This window comes from Zonotrichia albicollis, chromosome 9 (genome assembly GCF_047830755.1).
Source record: "Zonotrichia albicollis isolate bZonAlb1 chromosome 9, bZonAlb1.hap1, whole genome shotgun sequence".
In the NCBI taxonomy this organism is placed as follows: Eukaryota; Metazoa; Chordata; class Aves; order Passeriformes; family Passerellidae; genus Zonotrichia; species Zonotrichia albicollis.
This window is the reverse complement of record NC_133827.1, coordinates 22584297-22602469: the sequence shown is the minus strand read 5'-3', so window position 1 is coordinate 22602469 and position 18173 is coordinate 22584297. Positions and strand designations below refer to the sequence as shown.

Here is an 18173-nt window from a genome sequence, read left to right as displayed (position 1 = left end):
CTCTGAGATACTCTCACACTTGTCCTGGGAGCAATAACTTTTAACATTCTGGATTCTGCTTCCTTGTGGCAGCAGGCCTAGATGTCAGGACATCTTCAGGAGCCTTCCCAGAAGGTGTTGCTTTGTTGTGGCAAAGTGAGGGATAAAAGGTGGCTCTGTGGGAAGACAGAAGAAGCTGGAAGGAAAGTAGGGGTAAAATTCCTTGAGGCCACATCCAAAGTGAAGGGAACTGATTTTTTCACTCAGAAAACCTCTTGTGAGTTACTGGATTTTGGATTGGACAAAGAGAAATATGAGATGTCCTTCTGGAACACAGATTTTCCAGGTTCAGATATGGAAAATGCTTTCAGTTTCCTCCGTGTACCAGATTAGAGCTGAAATTCTTTGTCCTGGGTTTCACACTGAGGCTTTGTCTTTGTAATTACATCTTGATACAGTATAAAGGGTCTTCCAGTATTTTCCCACTCCATGGGTTTTACCAGCCCTCCTCCCCATGGCACAAAGGGGACAAGAGGCCAGAGCACGTGTGGCTCTCTCCCAGTGGCTGTTTGCCCTGAGCTGCAGCAGTGGGGCTGTGGCAGCTTGTGCAGCTCGGTGTTACAGAGAACCTACAAACACTTGTATCCCCACCTAGTGGAAGGAGGTGGTTGGTAGGGGAGAGGAGGCTCAAGAAGCTGCTCTTGCCCTGTGCAAGGTGGATTCGGTCCTGAAACTCAAGTGCTGGTCCTTTTTCTCAAAAATCCAAACATTTTTGTACTTTTCTGTGATCTTTCACTCTGTAGTCCCATTTTCTGGTTTTAAACATTTGCACCTCTTTTTTTTTCTTCAAATGGTTCATAACAAACCACCTCTAGCACAATGAAATTGTATTCAGCAGATGAGAAAACCAGAAAAGCTCCTTTGCTCTAACCTGTCAGCTGCTTGGGTCAGAGAATAGGATCTAGTGAGACCCTTTCAGAAGGGCAGCAGAGGCTGGCAGTACCCATCCCTCCCCCAGAAGGGCAGCAGAGGCTGGCAGTGCCCATCCCTCCCACAGAAGGGCAGGAGGGGCTGGCAGTGCCAAATCCACACCCCAGAAGGGCAGGAGGGGCTGGCAGTGCCAAATCCACACCCCAGAAGGGCAGGAGGGGCTGGCAGTGCCAAATCCACACCGCAGAAGGGCAGGAGAGGCTGGCAGTGCCCAATCCACACCCCAGAAGGGCAGGAGGGGCTGGCAGTGCCCAATCCACACCCCAGAAGGGCAGGAGGGGCTGGCAGTGCCCATCCTCACCTCCCCCTGGCTGTTTCTGTTTTGTTTCAGGCAGAGCAAGCCCCGGAACCGTCCGTCCTTCCGGCAGACACTGATGCACCTGGACATCGCCTCTGCTGATGTGCTGGCTACTCCTCAGGAAACCTACTTCAAATCCCAGGTAACTGGGGAAGGCTGTAGCCTGTGAGTGCTGGAATTAGCTCCAAGGATCTGATTCTGGCAGGTGAACTGAGTAGAGAAAGTCTGGATCCATGATTTCAGTTTGATTCTTGGGGAGGAGCTGCCTGATGGGCATTTAAAAATCTTTTACCCAAACTTTCCCAAGCTGAGACTTCTGTTGCAGGAACCAGAGCTTCAAGGGTCAAGTAGACTATCACTCTAGACAGGCATCATCATGGGGCTTTCAAAATCATGAACCTTTCTACTTTTTTTCACCACCAAAAGTAAAGAAAATGTTCTCTTAGGACAAAATGAACTCTAGAAATCAAAAAAATTATTTCTTAGAAAATGCAGATATGTTGTAAATTCTATGTTTGAGGCACAAAATTGTAAATACCATGTGAAAATGCTGGCACTAAATGTGCTGTGGTGTTGTTACCCAAAATAATTCAGCTAACAAAAATACATTCTCAACCCAAAGCTGTAATTTTCTGCAGACACAAACAACATTGCCCAAGAATTTTTTTGTGGTGCACCTACAGATCCCAATTCTTTGTAAATAGCTAAAAGTAAATTGCTTTCCTAGGCTGAATGGAGAGAAGAAGTGAAGAAACATTTTGAGAAAATTAAAAGTGAAGGAACTTGTATCCACCGGCTGGATGAAGAATTGATTCGCCGTCGGAGAGAAGAGCTGAGGTCTGTTCAGTCTTTTGTGTGTACTGTTTGCTTTTCGTATCCAGCCTTCCCTTCCCGGCTAAAGGAGCCCTCAGCTTGTTCTCACAGAGCCTCCTGCTCCAGTCCTGACTCTCTTTATTCTTCTCTTGAACTGAGGTTCCCAAAAGAGGACCCAGTATTCCTGGTGGTATAAATTTGGGCAGCCTAAATTCCTTTGAACCTGGAAACCAAAATTGCCATGGGCCTGGCCTAGGCCATGAGCACTGCTCAGCTGCTGGGAGCTGGAGAGAAGCAGTGGGAGCTGTCCCTGCTCTTGGGCAGTCTCAACAGTTTGCTCCAGAGAGGGTGGCAAAGGCTTGTGTGTTTCCCAGGGAATATTTCTGCCTGAAAATTGATGTTTGTGATAGCAGCACTGAAGCAGAGACATCCATCTCAGTGGGAAATCCATCCTGAGGCTGGCTATGAGCTTTCTCTACCCTGATACTTTCTTTGGGTTAGTTATTACAGAGAAGTGAACATACTTCGTATAAACAGCCCACTGAAATGCATTTTGATTATACCAGTTTAAAAATGAAAGCAGAGGGTTTATTTAAAGAAGGGAAATTGTATCCTGTGATACAAATTTGCAAATACAATAGACAGAGAAACATAAAACTCTAAGAAGCAGTTCTGTGTCAAACCTGAGGAGCCAAAGGGGCCCTTGGTCAGGGAATTTGATGCAGTGGTTGTTCAGTGTTCCCTGTCTGCAGGGAGCTTTGGGTGGCCACATCTTTCAGCTGTACTGGAGCTGTGTGGACACCCTGCTGTTAATGAAATGCAGACACATGACTCCTTTCCTGTTCCTGTAGAGGCTGGTTTAGCCCCTTCTCTGTGCAAACAGGCTGATCAGGGCTTGGCCAGAGGGCTCCTGGGTGTGTGTGTGATGCATTTGCAGCTCCTTTAGGGAGAAGTGTTGCCACACTTTCAAGGCTGTTAAACACTTTCTAAACCATACCATGATTTATTGCTGTGTCAGGCTCTTAATCAGTCATCATTCACTGTTAGCTGTAGCTGGGATTCAGTGCAGTACAGCTGGCAAATTTGCCTTTTTAAAGACCTTTTCCTAAAGCACCTGTACTTTTGCTCATTCTCTTCTCTTGGTCCACGGAAGTCAGGCTGGACTAAAGCCTTCTGTGCCTTTCAGACATGCGTTGGATATCCGTGAGCACTACGAGCGGAAGCTGGAGCGGGCCAATAACCTGTACATGGAGCTCAGTGCTATCATGCTGCAGCTGGAGGTGCGGGAGAAGGAGCTCATCAAGTACGTGTCTGGGATGGTGATGTGAGCAGTCTGCACACAGCAGAGCAGAGCACAAACAGCCCTTCATTCCTAAACTGGATTGCAGATTTAGTGTCCCCTGACTAACCACAAAGGTTAGGGAATTGCTGGTGAGCAGGGAGAGGTCCCTTTGTGTGGAGAGCCTGGTTCAAGCATGGCTTAAAGAAAGAGGCCATGAAGGGATTCAGCTAAGGGGAAAAAAGCAGCCTTTCCCAGGCTTGATTCTGTAAATAATTAAGGTTCTCAGCCACCTTTTATATAAACAACAAGATTCTCAGACCGTTCTGTCCTTGGCTGCTACTGGGAACAGATATGAAGGTTTTGAGAACTTTTCATATCATGGTGAGAACACTGATCTTGGTTTCAGTAAAATAACTTCAGGTATTGTAAACAAAAGGAGGAGCTGAAGTTTTCTCTACAGCCTATCAGGAGCTCAGATTTTGCAATATGCATGAAGTGAATTAACACTGTTATAAAAGGTGTTTAATTTGATCAATAAACTGGAGTCGATGCTGATCAATAAAGATGGGTCTTCTCCCTCCACTTCAATACCTTTGGAGTGAATTCCTGCAGACTACTGTCAGTGGTTACTGACTTGGAGAAAGGCACCTTCCCATTTGAGGCTGGCATCCTTTGGCCCATGCATGAAGGGAATGGCAGTGCTGCTCCTGGACTGTGTGCCAGGGCCTTGTGCCTGCTGCCTGATTTAGAAGGAATTTAGAAGGAGTTTAGAAGTGTCTGTGTGCTTTCCCAGCAGAGCAATTGGGCATGCAGCATGTTCCCTGCAGAGCCAGTTCCTGTCCAGGGGGAGCAGCAGGTGGGGAGAGACACAACTGATGTGGTTTTGTTTTCTTTTTTTCCCTGATGTTTCAGGAGGGAACAAGCAGTGGAAAAGAAGTACCCTGGGACTTACAAACGCCACCCAGTCAGACCAATCATCCACCCCAATACAGTGGAGAAGTTAATGAAGAGGAAAGGGGTCTCCCATAAACCAGGCAGCCAGACCAAACGGTGAGAAGTAACAACCCAGTCCTGTGCCAGAGCCAGTGGTAGATCCCCACTGGGCAGTTCCTTCCCTTTGAGCCTGATGAAATGCAGAGTGGGACAAAGAGGTTTCACATTTAAGCCTGGTCTGATCCTCAGAACCATAATTGTTTAATGATCTTAAGGTGAAAGGGATGAATCCTGCCATCCCTACCACCTGGGCAGCTCTCTGGAACCATGGAATCACAGGATGTGTTGGTTGAATGAATTAATTATTGGTCCTTGTGATTTTTGAGCAGATGATGGTGCTTGGACAGGAGCTATCTCTTGTGTTTTCTCAAATTCCTAACTGCCCAAAATCATCCTTGACTTGGATGGGAATAAGCAGGGAGAGGGATTGTGGAAATCAGGCAGGCCTCAGGAAGGGTGGATTCATTGTTGAGGAATTAATTTGGGATTTGAGATTTGGGAATTCATGCTGTCCTTTCAGTTATTTCTCTTCTACATGACTTTTAGATAGGGAGATTATTTTTTTCTAGAAGAGTTGTCTTAGTCTTTACTTTTTAGGGATTTCCAGGAGTTAGTCCTCGTTACAAGTGAATAATCACTTCTGAATTAATATCCCCACGTGACTCTTAGATGAGCAGCCTGATCACCACCATTGTACATGCACAGAGTGAGAGCCATGCTCTACCCAAGGTCCTGAGAGGGAGCTATTTTGGGAGAGAACATCAAAATAAGAGCGGAAAAGGAGTGTGTGACAGCTATTGGAAAAACAGCAAGACAAGAGTGTAGAGCAGGATGGGCTGAATGGAGAGGATGTTGAGTGGAGAGAATCACAGGGACCAAAATGCAGGAGTCAAGCAGCTGAAGGGGAGGGCAGCCTGTAGATTTTAGGAAGCAGAGAGTGCTTTTGGCTCCAGCTGCCTCTTCTTCCTGGCTCTGGGCCAGTGTCACTTCTTTGTTTGTGGCTTGACATGTAACTTCTCCTTGTCTCCCAGGCCAGATCTACTGAAGTCAGAGGGCATACCCAGCACAGAAGCAGCATCCAATGGCTCCCCAGTCTCAGGAAGTCCCAAGATGTCAACGCCGAGTGGCAAAAGCCGGTACCGCAGCAAGCCCCGGCACCGCCGGGGGAACAGCAAAGGCAGCTACAATGAATTTGCAGGGATCTTGAAAAACCAGCCAGCGCAGGATGACGCCCCCCAGCCCGGCCCTCCCCACCCTCCCCACGCCCCCATGGCGCCGCAGCAGCCCGGGCACAGTCCCCACGGGCAGCACTCACGGCTGCACGCCCACGGGCAGGACATCGCCACCTGCGCCAACAACCTGCGCTACTTCGGCCCCGCGGCCGCGCTGCGCAGCCCCCTCAGCAACCACGCGCAGCGCCGCGTCTCGGGCTCCAGCCCCGACCTCATCTCCACTGCCATGGAGGCCGACTGCCGCCGCGGCCGGGACAGCAGGGACAGCACGGCCGAGCGCTGGGAGTGCTGCCGGGCGGAGCCCTACGACCCCTGCCTGCAGTGCAGGGACGAGGACACTGGCCAGGCGCAGATGGCATTGGTGGAACAGGGTGGGAGCCGCCCCCAGTCCCCAGCGTCCCTCTACGACAGCGCGCAGTTCATGGAAAAGCTGGAGGAGCCGGGCACGGCGGTGTCTGCCCTGGGCACTCCCCAGCACTTGGCTTCCTCAGGGCTGCCCTGCAAAGCGAGATCCCTCCAAAAGGTGAGGACAGAGCACTGGGGCTTGAAGATGTGGTTTTGATAGGGCCTGGTTCTGATACGTGCACTTTCGCCAATTGGTTTGAGTTGCAGCTTGTTCTACTCAGTTTTTGATGTTGAAGCAGTCTCAAAATGCTGTAAAGCCTTTCTCCAAATGCATTCTTTAAATTGTTCTGTAATATCACATGAGAGTTTGAGAATCTATGGTGCTGCTGTGTCTCAAGGCAAAGATTCAACATTTGCCATGGTCTTGAGGACATCCCTTTTGCTGCACCTGTCAGAAATTGTCCCTCTACACTAAAAGTTACAGTTCTCCTGTATTTTGTGAAGATTTTGCAAGAGTAAAAAGGACATTATGACACAGTTGTACAGAAGCAGCTCTTTGTTCCTCCTGCTTCCATCCAAGTGGCGAGAGAAGTAAGAACCAGTTTGAGTTCAAAGAGCAGAAAACTGAGGCTGGCTGGAAAAGTCAAGAAAAATAATGTAATTACTAGACCAAGAGTGTGCTTTGGCCTCAGCATGATGGGACTAGGATCTTGTAAGACAAGGGGAGGGATGAGATAAAGGCTTAATCTGAATGAGGGGCTGACAGGTTGGATAGGATAGAAGGAGGCTGTAAAAAAGCAACAGTATGGGGGTAGATTTGGATGGGAGAAGGAGAATAAAAGGCTCTGTGGTCACTGAGGTATGAAACAAATCCCAGGTTCTCCTAGTTGGGGAAACCCATCGGCAAAGGCTGTGTCATCCTCCATCCTGCTCTGTTGATGGGCTGTGGTAGAAGAGGGTAAAGCCAAGAGTGCCAAATCAGCTCCATAGTCTATATGAGTTTCCATGTGATACTCATTATTTGATTTGCTTCAGTGAGAATCTGGAACGTTCTGTACTCCATACCTGCTGAAATACTCCAGTGTATTTCCCAGTCAGTCACTCCAGATTTGGGAATGGCAGCCTTGATACTGTGTGAAACAACCTCCTGGTTGGCAATGTCTGAGTCAGTGTTGCTGACACACAGGCTGTTTTCTGGTCTAGATTCTTGCAGCCTGTAGATTTTTGCACTGTTTTGCAGTGGCTTTGCCCTGAAGGACCAAGGGGTCAGCTATGTTTCAACTTCCCCAGACGTGACACCCTTTTTGTCCTTGTTTTCTGCCAGAGTGGGGATGAATCGTCAGAAGAGGAGGAGGGCGAAGTTGACAGTGAAGTGGAGTTTCCTCGTAGACAAAGGTAAAAGGTGAATTCACTCTAATCTCTCTTTGGTGGGACAAAACTGAGGAGAACTCTCAAAGCACCTGCAGACCAGCACTGAAACTGGTGAAGGTGCTGGCAGAAGAGCAGAATCCCATTCAGTGTGTCCCATCCACCCTCAGCTGATCTCTCATGTCCATTCCCGGTTCCAGCCCATTGAGATGTTCTCTCTGGCCCAGCTTTCCTGCTGGCTTTCCTGCAAGCTGTTTGCAGCATGACTAGATCACACTTGATAATGTTATTCTGCCTCTGTAAATGAGCTGCTGCATCTGTTTCACCAGGATAAGACTTAGTGGATGTGGGAACCCTTTGTGGGCTACTCCCAGTGTTTATGAATTGTTGTTGCAGTGGGTCAGACTCCAGCCCGGCCCCTTTGTAGCTGAATTCAGATAAGATTGCAGAGCTAAGTGACAATAGCAGATCAAATTTGATGGTGTTGCCTGTAAAATAAGACTTAGGGGGAGTGTTCCTACATAAGCCTGGGGACCAGCAGGATTTGCAGTGCTGTGCCCAGGGAAGACATCATGGACTTGGTGCTGTGGCTTCATGAAAGCAGCTGCTTCAAGTGCAGGGGTGATCCAGTAGGCAAACAGGCTAAATGTTTGATTCAGAGTAGAGAAGAAAATAAAATCTTGTCTCCTGTTGTGTGCATCCACAGCACACCTGAAGCTTAAATCCTAATGCTCCCTTCATTGCCCCAGCTCAAAAACCACAGTAAAGTTTGGAAAGGTACTGAGAAGTGTGACAGGAGTGGTTAGGGATGGTTTCCATAGGAGAGGAGATTAAATGCATGTGAAATGTTTCTCTAGCAGGAGAAAAGGCAACACCGGAGGTGCATGAAATTGTAATTTATGTGGAGAAAATAGACAAGGAATGATTCTTCACATTCATGTCAGGGGCAGCCAGTGAAGCAAACAGGGTAAAATGAACAAAAGGAAGCGCTTTTTCCATCCAGAACATTTTCAGATGTGCAGCTCGTTGTCAAGGTGTGCTGTGGAAATCAGAGCATGAAGAGCTGTAAATGCAGAATTTCTGGAGTATGGATCCATCAGTGACTGTTAGCATTGTCACCTGGGTTTGAGCTTCTGCTAGGAACTCAGATCTGCTGAATGGTACAGGCCAGGAAGAGATGCCAGGAGAAAGCAGCCTCTGTCTGCATACCCTGTTCTCATGCTTCTCTCAGATTATTCCTTCCTGCCTGGGGTTGAAGGCAGAATGCTGGGCTGGATGAGTTATGTGACTCATACAGTTCCTGTGGGATGTTGTTTCCTCTGTGATTTACTGACTTGGAAGATTAGGAGGACAAGTTGCCCATTCCATGTGATGCCCAGTTGTGGGTTTCCAGACATGTTCCCTCAACTGATGAGGGAATTGCTGTTGAATCCTGGCACAAGGCCATTTCTGTGGTCAAGTAACTGAGAGTTCATTTCTTGAGTGGATGGTCCTAAATCCTGCCTGGCTTTTGGGATGGCTGCCAGGTGATGCAGCTATTGTCAGCTGAGTTAGCTTGAACTCACAGAGTCATTGGATTGGAAGAGACCTTTAAGATCATCAAGTCCAACTCATGCCCTAACACCTCAACGAAACCATGGCACCCAGTGCCACACCCAATATTTTTTAAAATCCATCCAGTGATGGTGACTCCACCACCTCCCCAGACAGACAATTCCAGTACTTTATCACGCTTTCCATTAAATACTTTTGCCTAACATCCAACCTAAATTTCCCAGTAGACCAGTATCCCCAGGTCTCTTTCTGCCTGGGCACTGTCCAGCCACACCGTCCCCAGCCTATAGCATTGCAGGGGGTTATTGCAGCCAAAATGCAGGACTGGGCACTTGGATTTATTAAACTTCATCTTACTGGACTCTGCCCATCTATCCAACCATTCCAGGTCTCCCTGCAGAGCCCTCCTACCTTCCAACAGATCTACACACAATCCCAGCTTAGTGTCGTCTGCAAATTTACTGATGAAAGACTCAATACCCTCATCCATATCATCAATAAAAATACTAAACAGAACTCCTCAGTATAGCCTAGCACTTTAGGAAAATGCACTGTCCAAAAAAAATATGCCTCAGGGCAGATCAGCTAACATGGATGTATCAGACAGGATAGAACAGATGAATTTAAAGATGCAGGTCTTGAATTATATAATTCAGAAGGGGTAGAATCCTGTAGCTCCAGGATGTGGAAGGCACTCCACAAGGCCTGGTGTAGCAGAGCAGTGAACACAGCACCCAGGAAGTTCCCTGGGGCTGCCATCCAAGGTGAGCACTGAACTTGTCCCTGTTTGCAGACCCCACCGCTGCATCAGTAGCTGCCAGTCCTACTCGACCTTCAGCTCTGAGAACTTCTCTGTGTCGGATGGAGAGGAGGGGAACACAAGCGACCACTCGAACAGCCCGGATGAGCTGGCCAACAAGCTGGAGGATGAGCTGGCTGAGAAGCTGGAGGACATGTTGTCCCAGACTCCAGAGATCCCCATTGAAATCTCCACGCAGTCGGATGGGCTTTCGGACAAAGAGTGTGCTGTGCGGAGGGTCAAGACTCAGATGTCTCTGGGCAAACTTTGTGCAGATGAACACAGCTGTGAGGTGAGTTGGTTATCCCCTCATCCTTCTACTCAGTGGAAAAAAACTGCATAAATGTTATGGCAAGGAATCCAGGGACCAGAAAGTTGGAACACTGCCTAGAAAATGCTGTGGTAGGTGTACTATGGCAAATCAAGTGCTGCAATATCCAATCTTCCTCTTGCTTGGCAGAAGAGTGGGTGGGGGAAAGTAGCACAAACAAAGCTGAACATAATGTGCTGGTCAAGATGAGTGTGATCTTGGGAGCCCATCAGATTTGCAGTTGCGTTACGTGGGATAAAAATACATAATGAAATGGAGTGGATATAAACTGCCTCAGACGTATCCATTGGCAGCCTTGCTGACAAAGCTGGGATGACATTCTTCCTTTCTCTGCCTTTCAAGTGTTTGGGAGGGGTAGGGCAGAGCCTGCTGCACGATCTCCTCATAACCCTGTGTTTGGGAGTGCTGTGACCAGGTATTTCTGTGCTGTCCCCTCTCTTAGGGGAGACAAGTGACCTTTGGTGGGGCAGTCGTGTGCTGTGCCCTCTCAATGTGCCACTCTCCTCCTCTGCAGGTGGTGACCTTTGCCTGGCTGCTGTGGCAGACTGGGATGTGTGGGTGATGTGCAGTACAGGAATGGTGCTCAAGTCTCCCCCTTTCCTTTTGTCTTGCAGAACCCACCACAGTTTGGAGAATCAGACTGTGACTCTTCTGAAGGGGAGTGTTCTGATGCCACGGTCAGGACCAATAAGCCCTGCAGCTCTGCTACTTGGTAACACAGATCTCCCCCAAAGCTTCCTGGTACTGGCATTTTGATTTCCCTGAGATTCCACTTCATTCCCCTTCATCACACTTTACAGGAAGAGAAGATGCTTCTCCTTCCCACCCCAGGAGTGATTTGCAATAACCTGAATCTCTGGAAAATGTCCAAATGAAATTAATTCTCTTTGAGCATTTCAATCAAGAATGGCAGGGATGTATTTTATTGAATAATCTAGTTACTGTAACATGGATATTTATTTTTTTGACATTTTAACACTTTTTACTGTAAAGAGTGGATTGTATTTATAGACACACAGACTTGTTGCAAAAAAAAAAAGTTCAGAAAGCAAGCACACTACAGAGAAACATCCTGGGAGTCCTGCCTGGACAGCTTTGTGTACAGACGCGGAGGATTCTCTTGCTGCTTGCACAGGGGACCAGGCCTCGTGGCCCTGAAGATTGGAGAACAGATCAAGAAAACTAAACCACTCAGTCTTATCAAATGAGGAAAAGCAGAAAAAGACCTGACTGTAGGGTCACCTGTGAACAAAGTGTTTTCAGTATAACCAGCTGGGTCATTTTTAATCAGAAGGTGGACATGTTCCTGGAGAAAACTGGTACTGAGGTGCTAACAACCAGGGTCTTCTGAGTCGATACATCCCCAGGAATGTAATGATGGGTTTTATTTTAAAGATTTTTAGTTTCTTTTTTTAATCAGCATTTTGTTGTGAGATCCTGCAAATGTATTCTAACCTCGTCCTCTTGAGAATTGGTATCAGAGCACTTCTTACCACCGTCCTTGCTTCACTCTGGGAGTGTCAACCTCCAGCTGAGCAGGGAAACCTCTCTCAGATGCAGTGTGCCATTTCCCAGTTTACTTCCTCCTCTTACCTCCTGTCTGTTTCAGTCAGTCAAAGAAATCAATCAACTCAGTGTTGGCCAAGCAAGGACTTGCAAAGCATGGAAAGCACATTCCGCAGAGCCCGAGCACTTCTGGGGAGGACGCTGGAGACGCCTGGAGTGGACTGGGAGAAGCAGCCTCTCACCTACAGCAGCATTGAGAACCAGCAGAGGGCTGTGTGTTGAGGGGGAAGACTGGGAATCACTGGCCTGGCTGAGAGTATCAGCCCTGCCCTGTCTCCTTATTCACTGTACATTCTTGGAAGCATTAGCAGCTGCCTGCCCTTCATGGCAGGCCTTGTGCAGGGAATCCTGGCATGGCCGTGGCACCGCTGCGTCTCGGGTGTGCCCCGAGGCCTCTGTTTCTCCTCCAAGCTGAAACTCTGCAGGTGCAAGTGAGGATAGTACTGGTATGTGACAGGCCAAGGCATTGGCAGATGAGAAAAATTTGTTTTCTGATAGAACTCATAGTGCCTTCCCTTCAAACACTACTCTTCTAAAACAATATTGAAAGAGAACAAAACGATAGAGCACGTTCCCTTCCCCTTCCTTAGTTGATGTCCCCCTGCAAGAGCTCTCCCTCTGCCCTTCCCAGTGTGCTGGCACAGCCAGCCAGAGGTGAACGGCAGGAATGGACCATGGACAGGTACTTCTGTTGCTTTGTTTGTTTACATTTTATGTTAAAATATTGGTTTGAACTTAACTGTGGTAATTTATAGCCTCATGGCAAAGTGAAGGAAAATGTCTTACTATACAGAGAGCAGTATTGTATGAGTTAAATTATCCCATATTTTTAAATTTTTGTAGCTGGACTACAGACAGATCTTAAGTTATGATGTTATTTTATTATTTATTATCATTTCTGTAGATCAGAAGGTTGGCTTCACCGCTAGCACAATTGTAATCTCTGTGTGTGATGTTACCTTCTCCCTGCTCGCCAGAGGGGTGGGAGCAGAGCTGGGCTCAGTGGCTGTCAGGAGTTGCTGCCTCGTGATTTCCAGGGATGCTGTTACTCCAGGGCAGAGAACAGAGAGGGCTGGATGCTGCAGTCAGGTTCCTCGTGGGCAGAGCTGCAGTTTGCTCGTGTTGCTGATGGTTGGCAGCCACTGAACTGGTGGGAATGTGGGAAGGGTGGTCAGGGAGTGAGGGGCTTTTGAATTGATTACAAAGTGAATAACTGTGACAAGTGTTCCCTGGCCAGAGCATCCAAAACAATGTCAGGGAGGCGTGCAGTTGCCCTGGGCAGTGGGTCCATGCAGTGGATCACCTGGGTAGGACCAAACAGGCTCCTGGGGAGGGAGTGACTTGCTCACCCTGCTCTGGGCAGGGGCAGAACCCTGTGAGGAGTGAAGCTCTTTCCTGGCTCCTTCTCTCTCTCTTCCCACCCTCTGTTTCTCCTCCCCAATGTTCTTTGTCTCTCAGCCAGTGGCAGGAGGAGCCGGCAGGGCCAGAGATGGCTTTGCTGTTGTGGTGTGAGAGGGGGTTTGGTGGTGCAGATGGTTACTCAGGAGGCTGGAGGGTGGGATTCCCCAAGGTGTGGGAATTTAGCAGTGGAGAACTGTGTGCACATAACACCTTGTGTTGTAAAGAGAGTTGGAGAACTGCCATCAGGTGTCCCCACCAGAGATTGCCAAGCCCTGTGCCCCTGGATAGACTGTGCTGAGACCTGGCAGGCTCTGGGAGACCCACGGGTAGCACTGGTATCCTTGGGCAGCACTGGTATCCTTGGGCAGTCCCACAAACAGCCCCAAAGCAGAGCTGCCTCCAGCTCAGGCCTGTCACTGTCCCCAGGGCCTCTGGCCTGTGGTGATCCAGTCCCTGAGGGATTTGGGCACCTGTGGTCTCTTTGTAGGCTCCACCATGGGCTGAAGCTCCATCGGGCTTGCAGAGCTTTGGTGTTTGGGATTTTGAGACCCTTCTGGGCCAGCTGTCCTGGATGCAGCTGATCCCTCCCCCTCCAGCCTGCCACACTTAGCCCTATTCTTACAGCCCCGGGTCATTGCAGTGTTCCAGTCCAGTGTCGCTGCTCCTCCTGCTGCTCCTGCCCCTGCATCCCTCTGGGAATGCCACTAGGGCAGCCCTTGCCCCTGCCCATGGAGGTGCCACCCCAACCTCCCCTGCACACCTCCCATGGCCTCGCTGTGTGTGGGCAGAGCTGGCTCAGCAGCCCCACATTCCCGGGGTGGTTGCTGTCAGTTCTGGGAGGGTTGTGTAGGATTTTCCTTAGTGACACCTCCCTGGGATTGCACAGACAGTCCCCACACTGCTGTATGGGCACCTCTGCTGTGGTTCCTTGCACTTCCTCTCCTGGCAGGGTCTGGATTGAGAGGTGCAAGTGAGCCTGCTTACTCCTTGTAGTAACAGCGCATTCCAGGGCCGGAGTAAACTGTGGGTTTCCTTTCCAGCATCCCAAGTACCCTGATCCCGTTCTCGTGGCTGCTGACAGCTCCTGAACACTAGCCTAGATTTTCTCCCAGAGCTGAATGTTGCCCTCCCCACTGTCGTGTTAAGTACCCATTTCATCTTGGCCCTGTCCAGTAGTGTTCATCCCCTCCTCCCTGCTCTGTGGATTCCTGAGACAAACTTGATTTTTTTTTTTTGTATTGACCAGTGTACAGTGATGGAAACAAGAATGACTATCAAAGCAAACAATGCATGGAATAAAAAGCCAGTGTACTTCAATGCTGCAGGCTGGTCTGGTGATCTGGGAATGGGTTCCCATGGACTTTGGGATGTCATGAAACCTTGCTCTGGGGTCTCCCACCTGCCCCTTTTCATACCAGGAAGGTTACTTTATCCTCCAAGTGGAACTTCTCATGGAGAGCAAATACCTAAACCCCAAGAGCAGAGTATCATCCCAGTGGGAGGAGGGGGGTGAGGCCCTGGCACAGGTTGTTCAGAGAAGCTGTGGCTGTCCCTGGATCCCTGAAGGTGGCCCAGGCCAGGATGGATGGGGCTTGGAGCAACCTGGGATAGTGGAAGTGTCCCTGCCCATGGCAGGGGGTGAAACAGGATGGGCTTTAGAATCCCTTCCAACCCAAACCATTCTGGGATCTCCACAGGTGGGACAGAGCCCACCTCTTTATTTGGAATCCTCCTAGTTATACAGGAGCAAATGTGTGGGTTTCAAGGTGCTTTTCAAGGACACATCTCTCCCAGTCAGGCACATCCATTCCTGTTCTTTACCCCTTTATTCACTATGGGGAGTAGCAGCCACTGGCAGACCAGAGAAGCTGTCTCAAGTGTTTTGACATGACTGATTCAGACAGCTCAAATCCGCAGCATTTTGCTGCAGAGTGTGCTGGTTTAACATGGGAATCAAAGAAGAATCTTCTACAGCTGCACCCTGAAACACCATTATTTTTTCAACTTGGTGCTTGTACAGCTGCACAGGAGCACATGGCTCATCATTTCAGCCAAAAATGCTAAATCTGTCTGCAGTTGGAGGGAGCAGAGCCTGCCTGCTGCCCGCAGGGTTGTGCTTGGCCAGTGATGCACAGCTGGGTTCTGGTTTGCCTTCCTCACAGGATGCCAGTACTCCTCCTTTTATTCCCCACAGCCTCAGGCACACAGGAGACTGATTTAAATGAAACAGGCAAATTAACTGAGTGTTCACAAAACCCCTGTACATCTCTCTCCGTGCAGATACACGCACAGATAAACATTCATTAAAAATAAGAACGGACACCTCCTCAGAGATGAGAAGGATGATTAAAAATTGCCACTGTCCTTGGTGGCACAGAGCATGCAGAATATAACCCCTGGGAAGAGAGTCCTGCAGCTTTTACCCCAAAACTGGGGCACCTAAACCATCACAAGCTCTTTCTGCCATTTAGTGTCTGAGCTTGCTTGTCTCCATCCAGCTTCAGGTGTTTCTTGCTGTATCTCTTGATGAGGGTTCCTGGAATCAGCGCTGCAACAGCCATGGCCAGCAGCTTGAGCAGTGTGTCCCAGGAGAAGATGGCATCCAGAGAGGTGATTTGGGACAGAATGGCCCCTGTCTGCACACAGATGAAATTGTATGGTGTAAGGCCTGAAGGAATCAGAGCAGAAAAAAAGCTGTTAGTTCCCCCCTAGAGAGAATAAGTTAAATATGCTCAAAGCCAGACACAGAAATCACAGAATTGTCAGGGTTGGAAGGACCTCTGGATCCAGTCCCCTTGCTATGGAATTGTTACTCAGAGCAGGTAACACAGGAATGTGTCCAGGGGAATCTGGAATGTTTCCAGAGTAGGAGACTCCATGCGTCCCTGGGCAGCTGTTTCAGTGCTCTGCCACCCTCCATGGAAAGTTCTTCCTCATGTTGAGGTGGAACTCAGTGTTTTAATGTACAGCCACTACACAGACAGTGGGGTTTGTATTTATAACAGAAAGAACCAGGTGTAAAGCAAAATTTGTAGCATTGGTGACACCTCCAGAATGCTCAAGGGCAGCAGACAGGAAACAGACCAAGGGTCAGAGTCCCAGCTCTGCCCTCCCTGGCTCAGTGATAGCAAGAGCAGCAGTGTCACACTGTCCCCTCAGGCTGTGTCCCCAGGCCTTACCAATGAGAACGGAGAGGAAGAACTGGGACAGGGGGATGTTTAAAATGGGAGCCGAGAGGTTCAGAAACCAGTTTGGTGTCATGGGGAACAGCCTCAGGAACAACAAGAAGAAAAATAGGCAGCTCCTGTTCTCTTCTATCTGCCAAAAGAAAAGTTCCATATCATTCCTGCTCCTCCAACAGCAGTAACATTCAAATGGCCACAATACCGGAGTGAGTTTTTCTTCTAACATGCCACAGTGTACCATCAGTTCAGAACTGAGGGAAAGCAGCAATACTGTGTCTGTATGGAGCCTAATGGTGAGCCAGCCCTCTTCAAAGAGGGGTGAAAATGAGATCTCACCAGAATGAAAGATCAGGAAGTCAAGAGCAGAACCAGCTCCAGTTTACAACATGGCATGGGAGGGATGGAGGCAGTTCTGGAGCACAGGGGCTTCCCAAACATTCCTTTTTTTCATATATGCTTTTGCTCAGGATCAGGATTTTCCTGGCAGCCCCTCTGCCAACAGATCTGCTCCAAGAGAGAAGCCTGCTCCTAGACTGTGCCCTCAGCAGGCCTGGTACATCCCCTGCACACAGGGCTTTCACTGTCACCCCAAGAGCAGCCTGGCCCACGGCCACCGTGGGTGTCAGCAGAACCACCAGCTCTTACCTTCCCTTGCAGCAGAGACACCTTCTCAGGGAAGAAGTGCACTATGAGCTGCTTGCCAAAAGCTGCAGAGAGCAGGTAGCAGAAGGTGGCTCCCACAGACGTGAGCACTGAGCAAAGCACCAGCCCCATCCATGGTCCAAAGAGTGCTCCAGCCAGGACATTCTGTGGGGACAACATGGAGTGAGGCCTGGGGGACATGGTGTGTCACAGGACCACAGAATTGTTAGGGATGGAAAGGGCCTCTGGAAATCATCCAGTCCAAATGCCCTGCCAAGGCTGGGTCACCCAGAGCAGGTGACACAGGAACAGGTGGGTTTGGGATGCCTCCAGAGAAGACTTTTCCCTCCCTTGGATAGCTGTTCACATTGCTCTCCCACCCTCCATGGAAAGAAGTTCTTCCTCATATTGAGGTGAAACTTCTTGTGTTTTAGTTTATGGCCATTGCTCGTTGTTCTGTTGCTGGGCACCACTGAACAGAGTCTGGCACTATCCTTTGGGGATATTTATATGCATTAATGAGATCCCCTCTCAGTATTCTCCAGACTAACCATCTCTCATCAGAGAGATGCTCCACCTGCACCTCTTTGTGGCCTCTGCTGGACCCTCTTCTTGTCTTTTCCTGAGGAGCCCAGATCTGGACCTGGCACTCCAGCTGTGCCTCCCAGGGCTGAGCACAGGGGCAGGATCACTCCGTGACCTGCTGGCAACGCTCTTCCTGGATCTCACTGCCCTTCCTGGCCTTCAGGTCACATTATCCACCAACGCTCCCCGATCCTTCCCAGCAGAGCTGCTCTCCAGCAGCTCAGCCCCGACCCGTACTGCTCCTAAGGGTTCTCCTGCCCAGCTGCGGGCCCGCTCGGTCCCTCCGGCTCCTCCTGCCCCATCCGTGGGTCCCCGGCCCCTCGCCCCGCGCCGCCCGCCCCGTACCAGGAGGCTGGAGCCGGGAATGGCGAAACTCTGCTTGTACAGGTACGCGCCGCAGAACAGGGCCAGCGCCGCGCCCCGGTGCTGTCGCTCGTAGTCCCGCAGCGCCTCGGCCAGATCCCGCAGCTCCTCCAGGTCCGCCGGGAACCGCAGCGCCCTGCGAGGGGAGAGACGCACGGGCAGCGCCGGGGGAAGGGAGGGACGCACGGGCAGCGCCGGCCGCCCACACCCACCTGCGCGTCTGCCCCGCGCTCAGCCGCACCGACAGCAGCCACAGCGCGGCCGTGGCGGTCACGAAGACGAGCAGGAGCCCAGCCGGGCGCCGCCACATCCCGGGTCGGGGCCGCCGCTGCCGGCACCGCCGGACGGAGCCGAGCCGAGCAAACCCAGCACTTCCCGGCCCGGCTGTGCCGCCCTCAGCGCCCCGAGCGGGTGCGCAGGCGCGGGGCGGGGCCTCTGCGAGGGGCA

The 18173-nt window shown here is 50.0% G+C and overlaps 2 protein-coding genes across 5 annotated transcripts in view; one reads left to right on the top strand and one right to left on the bottom strand.

Annotated features, from left to right (window-relative positions):
- MAP3K13 (mitogen-activated protein kinase kinase kinase 13) overlaps positions 1 to 11088 on the top strand; it is a 69798-nt gene extending 58710 nt beyond the window's left edge. For all 4 annotated transcript variants that reach the window (XM_074546944.1, XM_074546945.1, XM_074546946.1 and 1 more), the window contains 8 exons: positions 1301 to 1409; positions 1995 to 2104; positions 3267 to 3383; positions 4275 to 4412; positions 5387 to 6110; positions 7257 to 7327; positions 9648 to 9945; positions 10599 to 11088. In XM_074546944.1, the coding sequence (XP_074403045.1) occupies positions 1301 to 1409; positions 1995 to 2104; positions 3267 to 3383; positions 4275 to 4412; positions 5387 to 6110; positions 7257 to 7327; positions 9648 to 9945; positions 10599 to 10700 (1669 nt within the window). In that variant the 3' untranslated portion in view covers positions 10701 to 11088. The remainder of the gene's footprint in view (positions 1 to 1300; positions 1410 to 1994; positions 2105 to 3266; positions 3384 to 4274; positions 4413 to 5386; positions 6111 to 7256; positions 7328 to 9647; positions 9946 to 10598) is intronic.
- Positions 11089 to 14114: 3026 nt separating this feature from the next.
- On the bottom strand, positions 14115 to 18144 carry TMEM41A (transmembrane protein 41A). Its single transcript, XM_005489555.4, has 5 exons — positions 17939 to 18144; positions 17709 to 17862; positions 16782 to 16943; positions 16131 to 16269; positions 14115 to 15619 (listed from the first exon to the last, which is right to left on the bottom strand). Exons 1-5 carry the CDS (start codon positions 18034 to 18036, stop codon positions 15399 to 15401), a joined length of 774 nt encoding a protein of 257 aa, XP_005489612.1. The 5' UTR covers positions 18037 to 18144; the 3' UTR covers positions 14115 to 15398.
- Between the last annotated feature and the right edge of the window lie 29 nt (positions 18145 to 18173).

Excerpts from the sequence above, each read along its gene's own strand:
- TMEM41A (XM_005489555.4), bottom strand. The coding sequence starts at position 18,036 with ATGTGGCGGCGCCCGGCTGGGCTCCTGCTCGTCTTCGTGACCGCCACG. Across the intron at positions 16,270-16,781 it reads TGTCTCTGCTGCAAGGGAAG|ATAGAAGAGAACAGGAGCTG; the intron begins GTAAGAGCTGGT and ends TTCTTTTGGCAG. Across the intron at positions 15,620-16,130 it reads CTTCCTCTCCGTTCTCATTG|GCCTTACACCATACAATTTC; the intron begins GTAAGGCCTGGG and ends TGATTCCTTCAG.